Source organism: Perca flavescens, chromosome 17 (assembly GCF_004354835.1).
Source record: "Perca flavescens isolate YP-PL-M2 chromosome 17, PFLA_1.0, whole genome shotgun sequence".
NCBI classification, from domain to species: domain Eukaryota; kingdom Metazoa; phylum Chordata; class Actinopteri; order Perciformes; family Percidae; genus Perca; species Perca flavescens.
Window position 1 is genome coordinate 2,284,274 of NC_041347.1, and position 21,556 is coordinate 2,305,829.

General features: G+C 39.5%; 1 protein-coding gene and 1 long non-coding RNA gene across 4 annotated transcripts in view; one reads left to right on the top strand and one right to left on the bottom strand.

The window, feature by feature from the left end:
• dntt (deoxynucleotidyltransferase, terminal) overlaps positions 1-16,747 on the bottom strand; it is a 136,954-nt gene extending 120,207 nt beyond the window's left edge. For all 3 annotated transcript variants that reach the window (XM_028604290.1, XM_028604289.1, XM_028604288.1), the window contains exons 1-2: positions 16,554-16,747; positions 2,683-2,857 (exon numbers count right to left, since the gene is read on the bottom strand). In XM_028604290.1, coding sequence (XP_028460091.1) covers positions 2,683-2,857; positions 16,554-16,747 — 369 coding nt within the window. The remainder of the gene's footprint in view (positions 1-2,682; positions 2,858-16,553) is intronic.
• LOC114572601 (uncharacterized) lies at positions 8,074-10,967 on the top strand. Its single transcript, XR_003694782.1, has 2 exons — positions 8,074-8,144; positions 10,735-10,967. It is a non-coding gene; the product is annotated as an uncharacterized LOC114572601 (long non-coding RNA).
• Positions 16,748-21,556: the final 4,809 nt, after the last annotated feature.

Genomic DNA, 21,556 nt, shown 5'->3' on the forward strand with positions numbered 1-21,556 from the left:
TAAAGAGCCCTTCAACTTCTACTCAAGTCACTTTGTTGATAGAGCACTTGTACTTTTACTCAAGTCTGGGTCTCTAGTACTTTATAAATGTCTGTTCGTCACGGAATTAAAGGCTGGACTACAATAGAGCTGTTTGGAGCCGTTTGTGAACAGTGTTTTCTGTTGGAGATGGTAAGTTCCTTTGGGGTGGACTTTGGGCTTTTTCACTTTGTAAACCTATAACATGCACAAAAAAGATATATAACACAACAAAGGAAAGGGAAAATATATTATGAGCACTATAAGGCTGTGAAGTGGGTGGGTTCTCAGGTGGGTTAATGAAATCCTAATGGGCCGCTGAACAGGGCAAAGGTCACAGAGGTTCTCCCCCCAGAGGCTGATGCATAGGCTGTACACGTGAAGCCAAAACATCTTGATCGCCCCCTGGAAACCCCCATTCTCCACTGGGCGCGTCTGTGCTGCATTCCGGCTGCGTTTTGGTTTTGTACCGTCCTCCGCGTCTCAGAAGCGGAGCATCTTGCTGCTACATGGTTTCTGTTATTTTAGGGAGTTCTTGGCATGCTTTATTAGTTATTTAATGCTGTTTTTGACTCACGATTGGACAGATGGGTGTGTGGGGGAAGCTCGGATACCGCGGCTCCACCACCCAATTACTATCACGCATTGCCAGACCTATCTCCACAGCACTGTGGAGTAAGGTCTGGCTACACCACAGATACATTCTGGAACAGGACAAAAAAAAACGCTCTGGGTTGTTTGCATTTCTTTAAACCAATCACAATCGTCTTTGGCAGCGCAAAGCTCCGTACGCAGCAACGGTGGCTCTGCAAAATGGTCTCGGGAAGGAACTTTTTTTGTTGAAACATTTGCACCCCGCAAAAGAAAACGCCACATAGAATATTAACTGAAGTTAACTGTTCACACAATACAGTAACGTGAGCTATTTAAATTAGCTGGATACGTGGTTGAATGTCATTTCACGCCGTGTGTCTTTAGTCCATAGCAAATCCCAGCCAATCAATCCCAAAATTTTGAGAGTAAATGCTGTAGAAGTATTATATTTAAATCTTTACAATAATTTCCCGAAAGAACCAAGCAGGCCTGCCTTGTTGCACGATCCAAATCTTCTTCAAAAATTGCCATTTTCAGCCTGTAGCTTGCTAGCTCGAAGTTTGTTTTTTCCTTGTTACCCAAAGAGAACGGTGTCGATACAGACTACTAGGGCGCAGATTCTGGATCCAAAATTACAAGTTGGCAGCACCCGTATCAGCGATATTTTAGCTTTACTTTTGTACAGTGGGAGGAAGTAGAGACGTGTCCTCTATTTTCTTTTTATTTAATTTTTTTTTTTACAATCCATGGTTCCACCTCATAAGGGAGGCACACGTACACACCTACCCACAAACATCCTCCTCAGCTCAATCTACCTGTCTCCTAACAGAAGAGTGACGGCTGACACTTGTTCACAAGCCAGATGCAAACTCCTAATTCCCTGATAATCATTTCCATTTTTGTTCCTTTCAAACAGCGTATTCTTACATCTTACCACCTCTCCACTTAAACAGGCTAAACAGCCTTTCTGCAAGCCAGGAAGTGATGGAAAATATTACATTTCAATGGGTTTAATACTTAAAATTTCTCCCTGACTTGGTGTAGAATATTTATGATAGTAAAACACATTGCAATTCCAGACTATCAAGAAGAGTCACAGGCAAATGCCCCCAAGAAGTGGCCCGTTTGGGGAATATTTTATCTCTACATGGTAGCTCCTTAAATGGATTTATGACTCATAAAAACTATCTAGTGGAAAAGCCGCGCACATAAATGCCTCGTTGGCTTCAGAGAGAAATTGCATCACGAAACAAGAAGAGAAATGGGCTTGTGGTTACCTGGCGAGATGGGTCAATAAATGTCAGCATGGCATCATTAGCCCCGTCACTTAATGATGCAGCCGCGCTCACATGGCCATGTGGAAACAATGCTAGAACAAGACAAAGGCTTTTTTTTCGGGGAGCGGGGAGGGGGGTTGTATTTCCCATTACGGCACAAACTCGGCAAATGTCATTGTGATAGTTGATGCTGACACAGGCAGTGACTTTGGGAGTGTTTTTTTTTTTCCTTTCCGCTGTGGGAGAAGCAGGAGACAACATATTTCTTTAGTTTGGATCCATATGCTGCCAAGCCCTTATAGTGCCACCCACAAGGGGAAAAATGTGTGTGTCTCTGTGTGTGTTTCAGTTAGTGGACCACTCTGAGCCCTGACATCCAGCTGATGGGTTTATTTGACTCTCCCACGCAATATAGGGGGATGTTTCTGTTGCTATCAGCGAGGTGAAGTGTGGTAATATGAACAGAGGCAAGTTAGATGTGTCCTCTTTTTAAGAGCTCCCTGTCAGGGTTGACATCATAGATTTGCCGGGGGATGAAAAATCCAAATACATACCTAGACGTAAAGGAAATACCTCCGCACCATCTTTCTGCACGAAAGAGTATTCAATTATTGTGTCTCCTCAAATACTGCATGCCTATTTGATTTATTTTGTGGCTACCACATACTCAATGAAAAGCTGCCTGTTTGGTTCATAGTGCCATCTAGTGCTTAACCTACATCTATCTAGATATTTCTGTCTGGTTTGGGAGACATAGACAGACACACAGACACACACACACACACACACACACCTGAATGAGGTGTCTTGTCTCCACAGCAACAGGTCTCCCCTCTCTCATGCTGTCAGTGAACCAGCTGATGTCCAACACATTCAGGTTTTTTAGATTCTTCGGGGCGCACTCCTTTAGCCACTTCCACAGGGATGAAGCGTGGCTGTCCTCTGACACCACATGAGTGACCTCATCACTGTAGAGGGAGAAGAAAAAATAGCTGTCAGAGGGTTTATTGTTCACTTTGTGGTTTTATTACATTCCGTGTGGTGTTTCCACATTTTTATTTCCCACTGGCTCTATGAAAGAGGATTAGTACCGGTACCAGTCCAGACCATAATTTATGCAAGACATCATGGGGGCTTAGAATAAGGTAGACAACAATAACAATGCATTATAAATATGAAAAAAAACTAATACACAAATCTCTCATGCAAAAGAAAACTGTTCTAGTTTAATAATAATGAATGAATAATGAGAAGCTGATTGACCAAAAATATTTGTTTGGGGACCTTTAAATGAATATACAGTATTTCTCATAATGTAGTCTGGATCGTCGACAGTTCATTCACTGGATAATCGCCGGATGTCCCTCACCTTTCAGGTGGGTTCTCCGGGAGTGTATGTGTGGAGGGGCCAGACCTTACTCCGCAGCGCTGTTGAGTAAGGTCTGGCAATGCGAGACTACTCATATTGCAAAAAATTATGCCAAAAGCCTTTATGATACCATATTTATGGATTAGGATTCCCAAGATACCTTGAATTAATGCTAAGATTTCCTTCACTGCTTGTTTCAACAAAAATAACTTTCGGTAGCACTTTATAATAACTATCCATAATTCACCATTTATTAAGCATTAGTTAACTATTAGTTAATGGTTTGTTCATTATTACTTATTAATTGTTCATACATAGTTCATCATGAGTAAAGTATTTATTCACACAACTATAAATGGTTTGTTCATAGTAAATAAGCCTATCTTGAAAAATATGTTTGTAAGTACATGATTTATACGTAACAAATAATGAAACAACCATTTGGAAATGAAATAATTTTCCCATTATAAACCAGTTACTAACTATTGCTAAACGCTTTGTTCATCATTTGTAAAGCACTGCTCCTATGTTAATTCTCATGAATGAAGCATTTGTATACACACTCATAAATGGTTTGTTCATAGTAAATAAGGCTTTCGGAAGTTATGTTCATAAATAGAAGTTTGACACTTTCTAAGTATTGCAAAAACCATTAGTAAATTAAATAATTTTCCCTTTATAAACTATCTTCAAACTAGTAGTAATTTATTTGTTTATCATTTGTAAAGCATAGTTCCTACATTCATTCTAATCAGTAAAGCATTTGTAAATGCAGTTAGTAAATGGTTGGTCCATAGTAAGTAAGCCCATGTAAAAGGTTTATCAGTATATTTTATAATAATTCCTACATGATGCATTAACCATTTGTAAATTAAGTAACTTTACCATTACCAACTAGGTACTCAGGAACGTAAACGGTTGTTTATAACTAGGAAGTTAATGATTAACAGACTATCTAGACCTACATTTGTTCATGTCTTAAATAAAATGTTATGATTTAGAAAAAGGCCTAAACTAATAGCTGGGGTGTTAACACATCTGTTACAAATACAAATATACTAGTAAGTGAGTACTTTCTATGCTTTACAAACCATTTATAAATGAGTTCCAAAGGCTAACAGAACCTGGACACACACATGTATTCTATTTGGAATTCAGAAATATGCCTACGGATAGTTAGTGTTAATGCATCTTTAACAAGCACTTACCAACACATCAATCCATGATTAACTCATGAGTTACTACTGGTTAGTTGACTACATGATGTGAGCCCAAAGTGAGGACTTGCTATGCTTTACAAAGCATTTATAAATGAGTTGCAAAGGCTGGCAGATACAACAGAAACACAAGTAAAAAAAGTATTTGTAACCCTTATTACGATGTAGTAAGAATGTACATTTATTTAATAGCTCGTAGTAGTGTTATGTAGTTGATATCAATGTGAATTTGGACCAGAACCAGAAAAAAACTAGATTGTTAAGAGCCAGAGAATTGAACATCAATAAAGAGACTAGGAAACCAGGAAAAAGTTTGAGAAGTGTATTAATATACACAGAAACATGGCATACACATATACAGATTAAACACCGGTATGAAAAATAACAACTAAAATAATAAAGTGCGCTCATAAAATAAACCCTTTTCAGTTCTATGAGCTCAATTGTTCTTTGATGACAAGAGTTCAGAGATGTTCAACGTTGGGGCCCATATGAGTTTGGTTTCTGTTTGTCCTACCACCATGAAGAAGGAATCCAGGGCAATCCGTATAAGTTCTGAGTCTTGATCCTGTAGCTGCCACCCAGCTAGGGCTGGGCGATATATCGATATAAAAAATATATCGATATATTTTTAAATGAGATATGGAATTAGACCATATCGCATATATCGATATAGTTCAAATGTGATCCTTGCTCCCATAGATATATACACAGATGTCGCCTTGAGGTTCTAAACATACGTCAAAACCGCCGCCATCTTGGAACAGGGGTCCGAAGCATTCAGATCAACGCTAAAGATGCCGGACTTTTGTACTGCATTAATTATGTTCGATAGAGGAAATGAAAAGAACAAACAGCAATGAATAACATTTAACAGGTGACAATGTGTTTTATGATTATGTATGCCGCCTTCGACCAGCAATCTGAGCTCCGGCGGCAGCGGGAGGCGGAGAGCTCCGTGGGCGGCCGCAGCGTCTCTTCCCCGGGAAAAACACAGCTTTGCCTCGCTGCTGCGGGTCCCCGCTGATCCAGATCGGACCAGCCAAAGACAGAGTGGTGATCGGTAGGATCTTACACGTAGTCCAGGACGACCTGTATGTCGATATCGGGCGGAAAGTTCAATAAGTTTGCGGCGCAGGCGGACGGAGAGAAGCTACAGCGGGGCAGCAGAGACCGTCTGCGGCTGCAGGATCTGGAGCTCAGTGCCCGTTAAAATGACATGTAACGCATAAATACATACAGAAATAAATAGTGGAGGAATGAGCCTGGACATTTCAGTCTGTTTTAAACTTCACCTTGAAGCAGAAACTCTTAGTTCAGAAGGGTGAAGTTTCCGTTTGGACTCAGATCTGTGAACCGATCATAATAAATATTCTTTGTATTAACACATTAATTAGTTTCTTTGTTTTGTAGTCGATAGTTCATCTTTTAGTTTACTTAAGTGGAAGCAGTATCAAGTGGAAGAATGGGACTATAAACCTAGGCTTACAGGCATGAGGCATTACATTTTGAACAAAGTAGATTATATTAATATCAAAAGCTTAATTGACCTTTGGAACGAATCACAAATATGGAGCTTTGATTTCAAAAAAGGTACTCCTGTTATACAGTATTTAAGTTTACATTTTATTATTTGAACAGCTGAGCATTTAATCATGAACCAGGTGAAGAAACCGGTTTATTATTTATTTGATTTTGCAACTGTTTCTATGAAACTACTTGTGACAGGTCATATTTGATTTTGGCTTTGACTGAACATTTGCTCTCACTTTGCGGAAAAAAATATCGGGATATATATCGTATATCGATATTCAGCCAAAATATATCGGGTTATGACTTTTGGTCCATATCGCCCAGCCCTACACCCAGCCCACTGAACTGGGAATCTGTAACCCCTGGAAGACTCTGGGATCTGAAGAATCAATGTGATCTAGGGCTGGGCGATATGGTTGAAAACTGTATCACAATATAAGTTTTTCATATCAGTCGATATTGATAATAATTTTTTATGACCTATTTAAAATAAGGACCAGGAGAAAAATATATTAAATTTAAACATTTTTATTTTAAACTTAACCCTGCTCTGATTATAATCCCCCCAGTTATAAAAGCAGAAATGTCAACACAACCATGGAAAACACTCAAATAATTAAAATGTAAACATAAAAATCACAATGAACGCTTAACAATTATCTCTTAACATTAAGGTGCAAAAATAAAGAATAAGTAAGAAATGCTTAATAAAGTGTCATAAAATGGTGCAAAGTGTTAGCTAAATATAAGAAACCTGAGAAGGAACTATTTTCTGCAGGTTTAGTGCTAAGTTGGTAACCTGGCTTCTGGACAGTGTCCAGCACGTCTGCCTTCGTTATTTCTTTGTAGCGTTTAGTAAGGCGCTGATGCAGAGTACCTCTCCATGGTGCTCTGCTGCTTGTGCCGTGTTGCAGCTGCAGATGTTGGACGTTGATATATATATATATATATATATATATATATATATATATATATATATATATGTATCCAAATATATAAAAAACAAGTTTATATACCAGTGTTATATATGGTCTGATATAGACTTATAAAATCCCAAAAACTGACTTTTCCTGTTTTATCAACGATTTCCTCGCTTTCGCTGCGGCACTCACTTTCCACTCCACGCCGGTTCTGTTATTGAAGAACACGAGACAGCGATGAGCGCAACCAAACATGATACTGTTACATGATTGGCTGTTTTATGTTGCTAGGTTGCCAGAGAGTGAGGGCCTTTGTTCATGCAACCAAATTTGATTCACAACCTCTGGTTTCTTCTGATGAAAAACAAGTTATCAAACGGTCAGACTAGTGATATTGATTATGTGTCTATCGCGATACATAAAATCGCCCAGCCCCAATAAACCTCCCGTGCGTGGCGCTTCTCAAATTTTCCACCTGTAGATAAGGTTTTCAATTACTATTCAGTAATAAAATTTGCTTAGGCTACAATGAAAATAAAATGAGGTGCATAACCCATATTGAAATATCTAAATCTCTATTCAGTTTCCTTAAATTTCTTCTCTTAAGTATCGCCGGTTCAAAAGTTACTTTTGAAGAACACGAGACAAAAAATAAATTTCGAGTTTTATGGCGCAACCAAACATGATACTGTTACATGATTGGCTGTTAGACTTGTGTCATTCATTCAACAAAATACCCACGCTTGCTAGGTTGCCAGAGCCTTTTCACAGGAGGGCCTTTTTGTTCATGCAACCAAATTTGATTCACAACCTCTGGTTTCTTCTGATGAAGAAAAACAAGTTCCATCCATCCATCCATCCATCCATCCATCTTCGTCCGCTTTTATCCGGTGTCGGGTCGACGTTACGATGCAGGGCCTAAAAGGGCGGGGAGAGCTCAACTCAAGCCAGCTGGGACCCCAAACTTCACCCCTTTCCCGAGCAATTATTTTATTTTATTTTAACCAGTTTTCCGTTATTAAAATATACTTGGGGATATGGGAGAAAATATTATTTAACTTTAAGCTTTGATGGGCTTGTAAATAAGCCAATGGGTGAACTCGGGTCCGTAAACTGACCAATCAGCTATCAACTAGGCTACGTCGATCTCTAGATTTACGTCTCCTCACGTCCCTTTTGGCGCTACATCGGAACGTAGGCAGCCGTTATTCACTCGGTAAGAGAAAAAGAACGACATTTATTGAATTAAATCCTATCTAATACTGGCTATGCTTTGTTGTGAATAGAACGAAAGAGAGCTGTGTCTGAATCCACTGTCGTCACGGTGTTAAAGGCAGTGAATTCCATTAAAATGGGGAGTCATTCCTTAAAACTAGCTATGCCTTGAGTTTGCTAGCATCCATGCTAATCGGTGCTAATCATGGATGTATTAAGAACGGTGCTAATACTGTCTATTGCTAATAGTGCAAAGCTAACGGGTTAGCTAAGATGCTGTATTCATATGCTAATAGGGTAATTAGCCACAAAAGGCTAGCGGAGTACTGTGTATTGCCTGTGAAAAGGCTAATGATTCCATCTATTGGTTATGGAAAGTAATGTTGCTTTTCAACACTATTGCTAGTTGCGGGTATCTGTTGAATGAATGTTTGTACAAGTTGTGTGTTTAATTGTTTAACTGGAGTTTATGGAGAAGTAACTCAAAGAGGCTAATATTTAATGCATTCTTTCTACTGTTACCTGTGCAGGGAGGGATAAATAAGCACGCATGTCTTAATGCCTTTAAATTACAACACTGTAGCTTAAGTTATGGGAAAATAATACAATTTCAGAGATGTTTACATGCAATTTATGCAATTATATTAAGAATAGTGTTAATGTTACTAAGGTAGGTTCCATAAAACTTGAATTAGAAATGTATTTTTTGTATAAAGGTTACAAAATAATATAAATGTACTTTTGATACCTGAAAGGGATTTATATACAGGGCTTGACATTAACTTTTTGAGGCACTTGTCCTTCGGACAAGTACATTTACGTTTCACTTGTCCATGAACAAAAGTCACTTGTCCGGGTAAAGATTAATCATTTTATAATTTTTTTTATGTTTTGCTAATGCAGAATTTTAAGAAAGCATTGAAAGCATCCAAACACTATCAACATTAATACAATTCAGTTTAAACAGTAGAAACAAATGTGTCCCAAGAATAGATTTCCCCTTCAACAAGAAAAAAGGATCCCCAGACTCATAATACAAAGTTATACTTTGCACGCCGGTTTGCAGAAGTTAATATATTGAGATTCTAAGTGACTATTTTAAAGTTTCTCATTACTTTCAGATTCCTATTCAATATTCTAAGTTACTGTGTCAATTGAGATATTTTGAGATATTGAGTCAATATATTGAGATTGTAAGTCAATATTTTGAATGTTCACATTGCTTTGAGATTCTTAGTCAATATTCTGAGTTACTAAGTCAATATATTGAGATACTGAACCAATATGTTGAGTTACTAAGTCAATATATTACGATACTAAGCCAATATATTGAGATTAAGTCAATATTTTATAGTTTCTCATTACTTTGATATTCTTTGTTTATATTCTGAGATACTGAGTCAATATATTGAGATACTAATTCAATATTTTGACCAGAGGTAGTGGTGACTTGAACTTATACAATATCTAAAATAATTTTGTAGACATAACAATGGATTTTGCCACTAAATGTTGGTGTCAACGTGTTTTTTTTTTTTCTATCTACAATTTCACTTACCAAGGGATCCTTTAAAAAGGTGTAGCTACTTTACAGTTGATTATTACCTGATATTTAATCCGCTACAAACGAGTAGCGGAGTAGCTAGTAATGTTACGAGGCAGAGAGCCAGCCGTCAAGAGTCAAATTAACTTCATGCTTCAGCCGCACAAAGCACACTTCTATCGCCACGAGTGACAGCTTTATTCGGCTCGTTTTCTGTGAACGATGTGGGGACGGGGTAACGTTAAAGCCTAGTTAGCATGCTAACGTTAGCTAACTAACACCGGCTGCCTGGCTTGCTGGTTCCGCGGTGCTTTCATGCTGTATCGCTTACAGAGAAGGAGCTGAACAGTGGGCTGTGTCTAACGTCAGCGGTCCGCTCTCCCGCTGCTGCTGGGTCTAACGTTAGTTAATGTATTTGTTTCAAATCGGTAAAGTAAAATCTGTGACATAAATGGAATGAGTGGCACATAATAACGTATATAATGCTTCATCCACACAAAGCACATTGCTATCGCCACGAGTGACTTCTGTTTTCAGCTTGTTTTCTGTGAACGATGTGGCGAGGAGGTAACGTTAAGGTGGAGTTAGCAAGCTAACACCGGCTAGCTCGCCGTGCTTTCATGCTGCTTCGCTTTCGGAGAATGCGCTGAACAGCGGGCTGGGTCAAACGTTAGCGGCCCGCCAACCCGCTGCCCGGGATTGTGGGGTAAAATATGTATTTGTTTCAATTCTGTAACATTGACGAAATGAGTGGCATTTTGATTTGTTTGAGTTTTAACTTGTCCAGTGGGGCAAGTAAATTTCTCTTCCACTTGTCCTACAAAAAATCCACTTGTCCCGGACAAGCGGACAAGCCTTAATGTCGAGCCCTGTATATACTTTTGATACTTAAGAGAAGAAATTTAAGAACGGTTGTACAACTGAATAGAAATTTAGATATTTCAATATGGGTTATGAAATTTCACCTCATTTTATTTTCATTGTAGCCTAAGCAATTGATTTTATTACTGAATAGTAATTGAGAGAACTGATTTGGCCTTATCTACAGGTGGAGGAGGTGGAGATTTGAGAAGCGCTACACACGGGAGGTCCAGTCCAGAGAGTGATATTGGATCACATTGATTCTTCAGATCCCAGAGTCTTCCAGGGGTTACAGATTCCCAGTTCAGTGGGCTGGGTGGCGAGCTAGAGGATCAAGACTTAGAACTTATACGGATTGCCCTGGATTCCTCCTATGTGTATGCCATGTTTCTGTGTATATTAATACACTTCTCAAACTTTTTCCTGGTTTCCTAGTCTCTTTATTGATGTTCAATTCTCTAGCTCTTAATAATCTAGTTTTCTTCTGGTTCTGGTCCAAATTCACATTCATATCAACTACATAACACTACTACGAGCTATTTCATAAATGTACATTCTTACTACATCGTAATAAGGGTTACAAATATTTTTTTACTTGTGTTTCTGTTGTATCTGCTAGCCTTTGCAACTCATTTATAAATGCTTTGTAAAGCATAGCAAGTCCTCACTTTGGATGGGCTCACATCATGTAGTCAACTAACCAGTAGTAACTCATGAGTTAATCATGGATTGATGTGTTGGTAAGTGCTTGTTAAAGATGCATTAACACTGACTATCCGTAGGCATATTTCTGAATTCCAAATAGAATACATGTGTGTGTCCAGGTTCTGTTAGCCTTTGGAACTCATTTATAAATGGTTTGTAAAGCATAGAAAGTACTCACTTTAGATGGGCTCACACAGTATACTTAACTAACCAGTAGTAACTCATGAGTTAATCATGGATTACATTATTGGTAAGTATTTGTAACAGATGTGTTAACACCCCAGCTATTAGTTTAGGCCTTTTTCTAAATCATAACATTTTATTTAAGACATGAACAAATGTAGCTCTAGATAGTCTGTTTATCATTAACTTCCTAGTTATAAACAACCGTTTACGTTCCTGAGTACCTAGTTGGTAATGGTAAAGTTACTTAATTTACAAATGGTTAATGCATCATGTAGGAATTATTAAAAAATATACTGATAAACCTTTTACATGGGCTTACTTACTATGGACCAACCATTTACTAACTGCATTTACAAATGCTTTACTGATTAGAATGAATGTAGGAACTATGCTTTACAAATGATAAACAAATAAATTACTACTTGTTTGTAGATAGTTTATAAAGGGAAAATTATTTAATTTACTTATGGTTTTTGCAATACTTAGAAAGTGTCAAACTTCTATTTATGAACATAACTTCCGAGAGCCTTATTTACTATGAACAAACCATTTATGAGTGTGTATACAAATGCTTCATTCATGAGAATTAACATAGGAGCAGTGCTTTACAAATGATGAACAAAGCGTTTAGCAATAGTTAGTAACTGGTTTATAATGGAAAAATTATTTCATTTCCAAATGGTTGTTTCATTATTTGTTACGTATAAATCATGTACTTACAAACATTTTTCAAGATAGGCTTATTTACTATGAACAAACCATTTATGTGAATAAATGCTTTACTGATGATGAATTATGTAAGAACAATTAATTAATAATGATGAACAAACCATTAACTAATAGGCTTATTTACTATGAACAAACCATTTATAATTGTGTGGAGAAATACTTTACTCATGATGAACTATGTATGAACAATTAATAAGTAATAATGAACAAACCATTAACTAATAGTTAACTAATGTTTAATAAATGATGAATTATGGATAGTTATTATAAAGTGCTACCTAACTTTCCTGTCTTTGTCTCAGCATGGAGTCTGGAGGTTTAAGCCTTGCTTTTGAAATGCAGCTCATATCTCAGCATCGTGGTCTTACAAGAGCTGGGGATAAACACTGGGTGAACAACAATCACCACAGGCCCTCAGTGCCTCCCTCCACTGTTTGATATCTGAACTCATTCAACCGGCGCCTTCCCTAGCTCCGCCGAGACTTTCTCAGCAGACTTTTTATCACGGCCTCCTCCCTTCTGCTTCCTGCCACGGAGTCTAACTACCATACCCAATCAGGGCGCCCAGCCATGCATAATTACCATCAGCACACTCCTCCTCTTCCTCTCTCCTGGCGTGGGTAAATCAGTGTGAATACTCTTTAAAGGATAACCCAGCAGTGCTCAGGCTGGGGCTTAATTGGCCAAATCACTGGCGAAACTAATCCTCTATCTGCTCGGCATACCAGTCCGGCCACCGGTGGTCCATGTTTTAAAAAAAGACTTGTCTTTCCCAGCACAAAGAGCCTCTCAAGCAAGCAGACACATTTGAGGTATCAAAGAGACAGCGATTATCTCCAAAAGCTTAAATTCACTTGCCGTGAACAGTTGTCTAACCCCAGTAATAGAGATTTGGCTCTTGGGGCTGATTTCCCTCTCAAATCACAAGCTGTTATGTTGGAACAAGATTAAGATCATGGAAAAAAAAGAAGAAAAAAGAAGCGTTCTCTTTGCCATGTTTACCTCGATATAATCCAGCCCCTGAATTTGGATCCTTATCTTGTGAATAAGGACGCAGAATTTACAATGGCAGATTGATGAGCGGGGATGCAAGTCCAGCACCAGATTGTACTTCCCAGAATCAGTGGGACTCTGAGCCCAGACACAAGGACAGGCTAAAGTCAATGGGCTTTAATAGGGAGAACACTCTTCAGTCGTCTCATGTCAGCAGCTACCCTCCTATTCCTTCCAGTGAAAACCAACAGACGGATCAAAGACACAGTATGTCCATAACAGATTTGTACACCATGACGAGGCTTCATCTGTTTGCCTTTTACAGCTGCTCCCATTGGACCTCTTCACTGAGATACACATGACCCTTGTACGTAGTAAATAATTCATAATAAACAAATATCTAAATTAAATTGCCTTAAATTATTATTAAATTCAGGCAAGAAGAGCTGCTTCCATGCCTAGTCAACCAATTTCACAGATAAACAACATGAGCAAGGGACCAATCGCTATAAACCCCTTGCCCCAAACAGTGATTGTCCAATCACAGCTCAACTTGGTGAGGCATGCCTGTCAATATTCAGATTTCTCCACGTGTTGAAGCTGTGTGCATGGGGCTGGATAGAGCCATACATTTCTCAACCCTTAAAACCAAAAGTTCAAGAGCAAACATGTAAGCTGTGGACTAAAACAAGTGTTTTGTCGCTTGTAAGCAACCGTTAGCATGTCCAGCTAACGAGATCACTAGCTACAGTATTAACATAACGCTGAAAGGAAAGTCCAATGACATTTAAGAGTACACTATTTTGTGGTTTTACTGGTTACGTTTACAACAAAAAGCCCTGTTCAGGGCTAGCACATCCAGTATGTTGAATTCATATTTATATGTATACATGTTAGCTAATCAAACAAGGTTAAATTAGAGTGAAAAAGTCTAATCTTACATTATTCCTTGTCATATTAAGACTAGCTTCTTTATTTTCTCTACATGTGTCGTCAACTGTGAGATGCCAACATTTTTAGTTCTGGTTTCAGAACAATCAGCTTAGCTAGCTACAGCTGATACAAATCTGCTTGTGACAGCTTTATTTAGGCCACCAAATCAACGGTGGCTGCCTTTAAATTAGAAACCTGCTTTTTCCTCGAACTGTCTAAAAATCAATGACCCATTGTTTTAAAATTGAGTGGTAAATCCGCCCCTGTTACCATTGTAAACTGCATATGTGCCATGTGGGAACAGAAAGCTTGACAACAGTAACGAAAGGGGCCAAGACGTACTGTACGTACAACACGGGATGAATCTGGGTAAGAAGACGCTGCTGGGTCCGGAGTGAACCTGTCAAACATCCAACTTTAAACTAACTTTACCTCAGGGAGATTTGAAAGAGTGTTCGTTTGCAGCTCATCAAGTCAGCCAGGACAAACATGTCAATATTTGAATCCATGTTCCCGTGCATCAGACTTGAAATTAGGCCAAGGGATGACTGGTGTGTGTGTGTGAGAGAGACAGAGAGAGAGAAGGAACAGAGGAATGTGCTTCTGACCATATGCTCAAGGCAGTGTGCCTATAACTCGTGTTAAGACTAGAAAAGGGAAGTGTTGCTATCAAACTGCAGCTGATATCAGTTTTGTTGGCTTGCAGAGTTAACGTCAGTTTGAGGCAGGCACGCTCTACTTCCTGTCGTTGGTTTCAAACAAATGAAGCCAAGTGTAACCGTAGGAGCGCTCAAGCTGTGTTTCTGGGAATGCTGCCATGGCCAAGCTGGCGCACGGCTGGCAGGCACACTTAGACACGCAGTTAAACACTCTCACACACACACACGTCTTGGTTATACTATGCCCGAGAGGACCCTATATTAACCTAAATCACATGCCAACCCCAACCGGTTTTTTACCTTAAGGGGACATCAATTTGGAAAAACCACCCTTACTTTGAATCTTAAAAAGTCCAACTGATCCTTGTAATGACAAAAGCAGAGAAATTCTCACACACGCACGCACACACACACACACACACACACACACAGGCTCACCAGATAAGCTCAAAGTCTGAGTCTGAGGCTGCCCAGCCCCAAAAACGAAGCAGATTGTTAAGAAAAGGGAGTCGGCATCAACCGTATCACCAGCCTCAAAGGAACCTGACTCCGAATCGTGCGGCTGTCAAGCAGAGGACTTCTGCTGTGTTCACAGTTTGGGATTTAAAAGATACGTTCAATCAGAGACAGAAAAAAAACGAAGGCATGCTGCTTCCATAATTACCGCACAATACATGATTCATCATCAGGAGGAACAAGCTCACAAAATACCTCTCCTTAAGTGTGACTTTACTAAAAACTTTCGCTAAACTCATTAAAAAAAGAGTTTGTTCGATCAGTTACTTTTCTTCAAATGTTTTTAGTTTTAAACATGTAGCTGGCTTAATGTATTTATGTAGGAGCTGAGAGTTATGGCTCAGGGGAAAATCCACTAAGGTGTAGCAGAGACAGGATGGATGCCCTTACCTTTCCTAATTAAGTATTCATTAGACAATAGTGGCTTTGGAACTAGCTAATTGGACCGGAACGTCTTAAAAAAAAAAAAAAAAGACATGTTTTCAAGAAAATTGCACATTGTGGCACTGAATCTCTCACTGGAGAACTGCTGTTGTATCAAAAATGTCCTGACATGTTTTCAGAGCAATGGCCTGATCTGTCTTAACTTAAAACTAGGGCTGCAACTTATTTTCGTTAGCGATTCATTTACCGATAATTTTCTCGTTTGGTAGATCAAATGTCAGAAAATACTAATAAAGTTCTATCACAGTTTCTCAAAGTCCAAAGTAATTTCAAATGCCAGTCCAAAACCCCAAAGATATTCAGTGTATTTATGATATGAGAGGCTGGAAACAGCCTTTTATTTTTGCATAAAAATTAATTGTCACATTTTCAAAATAGTTAATAGCGATTATTTTCCTCTCGATCGACTCATGGATTAGTCGACCAATCTCTGCAGCTCTACTGTAAACATCTGGGCTGTAGGTTCAATTTCAACATTCATTTAAAGATTACATTATTAACATCATTGTAACTGCCTGTACAGACTATAAATGGATGTTTATTTAAGCATTAAAAATCATCTTTATTTTGCATTTACTGACCCAGCTTTAAGACAGTACGACCGTGCTCAAACAGGCCTTTAATTAGCATTGTAACCTTCCATTTTATTAGAGTTACAATAAAGGCCTTGAAAGCCGACCACAAGGTCTACCTGTTCTGGCTACTACCCCGAGCACATAACAAAAACACAGAAAACACTCCTGTGTCCCTCTTAGCTCTACATTAGCGTGCTCTCTTGAGCTTCGCATTCCGAAAAGCTTTTAGGCACAGAGCCGTGCTCAGTCAGCGAACAACAACCAACCTGAGGACGTCTTCCACAATAAAGCCCTTTGACTTAGCCAGCTGGGTCAGAAAGCTTCTCCTGCTGCGGCCCATTTTCCTCTCCACCAGGTACAGCCTGACATCCTCAAACTTCACCTCTTCACGCCTGGGAACATCAGCTTCCGCTGGCCTTGACCTTTTCCTCACACGAGGCACAATAGGAGCGTGGAACATCTCTCCCGAGGTGAGATATCTGAAGTACATTTGCACCTCTAGGAAATTCTGCTGTTGTTGTTGTGTGCCACTTACCTCTCATCCAGGAAAAAACACCCACTTTTGGTAATGACAGTTGTAGCTCTCTTGCCAGAGTGTCAGTTGGTTAGAGTTGGCAGACAGGACGTTGGCAACAGGTGTTGAGGAATTGGTGTTTACCAAAAAACCACCTGCCAAGATGGAAATGATTGAGGATGGGAGAAAGGAAGATAAAAAACACCCTGTTGGCAAGTATTCACTTCCAGTAAAAGTTGTTCTGCAAACACATGGTTTGGAGAATGTAAACAAAGCCTGATGCAGTTGCTTCTTAAAAAAAAAAAAAAAAAAAAAAAAGAAAGAAAAAAAGTGCCCTGAAAAGTTTCAATGCAGTTGGAACTCTGCTCTCTTGGCTGGAGTGACGCTCCACTCCTGGGAGATGCCTGGATTCTGGTCACCTCACAGCTGTCCTGCCATGTCCGGTTCGTCTCGCCACTCACCGGCTCATTATGTTCGGACCAAGTCTGCACCATCTGCTCCATCGCTTTAATTAGCTTACTGCCTAAAATGAGAGGCTTTGTGGGCATTTCCCCTGAGATCCCACAAACTCATACACGCACACAGGTATAGAACATGCAGGGCCATTGATTACATTTATCCTGGAGAAAAGAACTGCATGTGCAGTGGTCAGGAGTGCAAACTGAAAGTGGATTTATTCTTTTTAACTCGTCTATTCTTTTGCTTTCCAAAGAGGTAATTACAACATGAGCCCGTGCCTTGTGTTATTTCTCTGCTACAGCGGTCAACAATGGGAAAAAGAAAAGGTTTAAATGTCACTTCGCTGCAATTATCTTCAGTAGAACAAATAGAATTGGTTTGTTGATTTAGGCGAAGGGGGGGAAAAAATCATTACAGGCCTTCATTCCACTCTAATTGCAAAACCTGTTCATTTCTTCATTTTAATAAGCTCACCTTGCCTCTGTCAGCTAGACAGAATTTATTACACTAGTCTCATTAGAGTAGGGTTCTGAGGTGTTACCGGGTGTCACAGGGCAGACATGACTAATTGTTTGACTATTTACCCCCCTCCAGTTAGCTCAGCTGTGTTTGAAGGTGCTGGTCCCTATTCAAACTGAGACAGATGAAATTCTACCATCACTAAGACAAATGGCTCTCACACTGCCAGCAGCAATCACTGCAAAGAGCAATGAATCCAATTTGTTAACTTTCTTCAGTAGCTCTGTGGATGCATGTCACCATATTTAGTCAGTTTGGTTTAGAACTTATGCAGAGTTTAACTCTGAAGTGGGAAGCAGGTGGTGGGAATGACGTCATACCCGAGTTGACTGTGTTCCAGTACAACAAGTCGGAATAACAGCGGGGTTTGCACTAGTCAGGTTAGCCATTGTTAGCAATACCAGTTGATTCACGCATCACTGTATTTTGTGCATATAAACAGGTCGAAGATGAGTACTAGTGTGTATAACGTGTTTGCTGAGGCACAAATAAACTAAATAAATGCTAACTAAATAAATGCTCATTTTTAAATTTTAATGAAAAATACTGTATTTCACATTTCATTTTTCTTAACCTGGTGTAGAGTAGACAATGTTTAAATGTTGTTTAAAATAAAGAAAATCTAAATGCAGTATGAACTAAACCTGTTTGAGTCGTGACTCACTCAGATCTTTAACCCGAGTCTTTAAATTGACTCACGAATCGCGAGTCTCTAGTATCATTAACCCGGTTCAGTTGAGTCCTACTACAATTCAATCTAAAATGATAACAGCGCCACACACAAACCATCTTAGCTGCCAAAAGCTTTATAACTTACAATTTCGTGGGCAACAACAATAACTCCACAAGTCAACTCAAGCGACTGAGAGAGCAGAGAGACAGTCCGAGACGGTTTATAGGAACTTCCCGACCCGCAGCCTCAGACCATGGGATTCACTCAAGAACTCACGAGCCTGCGATGACTCATGAGTTGTCGATGACTCGTGAGTTGTCGGTGATTCATGAGTTCTCGCGTGAGTCAGTCAATCGCGCGAATCAGCCGGCTATGAGTGGATCTGATTCAGACAAGCGAGTGAAGCCTCTCCTCGAGCTCAGGGTGAAAAGCAAATCAACAACAGAAGCCATTCTTTCACTTCTGAAATAAAAGAACAATATTCTGCATGTAGCCTAGCTAGACCTACTGTAGGTTTGGTGTATAAATGTAGTATGTTATGATGCAATTAGGTCGAGCAGACTTCAAAAAAACTTTATTATTCAAGTACAGATACACATACACATTGAAAACATTAAATGCATACATACTGTACATACATGTAAAAGGGGCACATGGAATTTACATTAAAGAGGTTGTAAGTCATTGTAAATGTTCAGAGTCCAGATGGCTATCTTATTTGTCAGTCCTTTTAAAGTTTCAAAACATAATTTCATGTCATTTTTAAATGAATATTCGGTTTTCTTTCAGACCATTTACATTTATGGATATAAAAATTTCCAAATAAAATTAAAAGGTTCTAAATGAAAAAGCTTGCCTCGGCTGTAGCATACAATACTGACTCATGTGACTCAAGTGACTCGCACAACCTGGATCAGTTTAGTGAGTCGCTCAGAACACCATGTCTCTACTTTTCCCCGCTGTCTGTTTCCTCCTGCTTTAAATGTCCCTGTCTTGCTTGCACACTTGCTGCTTGGTGCTCCGATTACTGTTGTGGGTGCACCACACACTGAAAACACTACACAAAAAAAAGCTCAACAAGCTTAAATTGTGCACATGCAATAGTCCAAAAAAACTGACCATGTCACACGAACATTTCAAAACAGTTAAACATTAAACATAATAAATTCCACCTTAAAATGTCTTTGTGTGGCCACTTCCTGATTAGTATATACCTGTTTATCATAGCAAAGCTTATGTGCAGTATTTGGGTGCTTTCTGAAGCCATTGTATGTACAAAAAGATGGACATTTTGTCGGCTGGATATAAACCATGATGACATTTTAACTGTTGACAAAGAACTTAAACATTTTTATGGTGCATTTTACAAATGCCTATGTGAATATACTTAGTTTGTTTTTATGTGTGTTTTTTTTTACTTTGCTCTAACCTTTGGGAACCGTTGACATTTAAATGTTCTTGCAGTAGTCGTGCTCTCAGTTCCTTGACCCGCGGGCTTCCCTTTGCGTTTCCAACATCAATGTTGCACACTGTGGTCTGAAGTTGTAGAAACTGGAAAGAGCTTTATCATAAGAGAGGCTGAAGACATAGTGAGCTTTGACATTCCCAACACAAGCAGCCATGTCCCATCACAGTAGTGACACCGAGGCACCGAACCTTGTATCACTCCCGCAAAGCACACTGGTTCGAAACCGTGTTGGAGCTCGTAATGAATTGAAATAAGCATGTGACTGATGATGTCCGAAGCTTCGAACGTCACTGAAACTCCGGAAGGGTTTACCGGATTAGAATTTTTGCCACATGTAACGGTAGTGGGAATCATAACTCAGTCATCAGATTGGCTGATGGCTAAGCATTCATAAGCATCGCTTCATGTCACTGCGTGCTTACCAACAGCCCAGAATTCACTGGAACATCGCAGGTTTTATGAGTGGGTTACATGCTGCCAGTCCGACATGCCGCCACTCTGACATGCTGCTATTCCAACATGCTGCTATTCCCTAATCCTAACCCCTAACCCTAATGGAAACAAAAATTGTCGGAGTGGTGGAACGTTTGAAATCAATGGAAGTGCCGCCACTCCGACGATTAGACGTCAATGTCGGAGTGGGGGTATGTCGGAATGGATGGCGGAACCATATGAGCAGGGCATAAAATTAACACCCGCCAAATGCAGGTGAATTTTGCAATTGGTGGGTAACACTGTTAATCTACCTGCAACATTGGCAGGTAGGCAATGAGAATTGAGTGATTCAGATGCGTAACTATCGGTAATCAGGGTACGCGGTTGCTGGAAGACATTGACTGACAGCCGGGGCTCCCTATTGCATTTTCATTACTAACACAATCCCAGCAGTCCCACTTGCAGCCACTGACCAAGCGGGAGTGAGAACGGGTAAAATTAATTTCCTTGTTTCTGTTAATGAAGACAAGACGTGTGTGTGACTCGAACATCTCACATTACAAACAAAACGTACAGCGAAAGACCGTGCAAAACATGTTTACATTGTAACATCAATGTACGCTGTACAATGTACGCTGTTTTCACTCTAAAGTCTCTGAAAGTTGCTGCTGTTTCAATCTTGTCAGCTGTCTGCAGTAGGCGGGGCTGGGGGCGGGGCTGTGGCAGGTTGATTTAAAAAAAGTTAACTTCATGCCCTGCCTATGAGTGTGGCTTTTAATTTATTTGATTAGCCTATTAATGGAAATTAGCCTACTTACATACACCTGAAAGTAATTCTACGTAGCAGTAGAGGGTGGCATTGTTGCTGCAGTTTATTGAATCCATATTTAGCCTAATTAAAGATGCAGTAGGTAAGACTTATAAAACTAACTTTCTGTCATATTTTCTGAAACTGACCCTATGTTCCAGTAGAACTACATAAAGCAGTTAATTAAAAAAAAATCCAGCTCCTCTGACACCACCTACAGCCTGTAGTGCGATTTGCAAAAATCCAAAGCTCCCTGTTCATTTACACCAATCAGGGCCAGAGGGGGTGTCTAACTGTGTGTCAATCACTGCTCATGCACACACATTCATTCTACCTTGTGGGGGGAGGGGCTAAGGAGACCATTTGGCCTCAAACAGAAAGGGGGGAGGGACT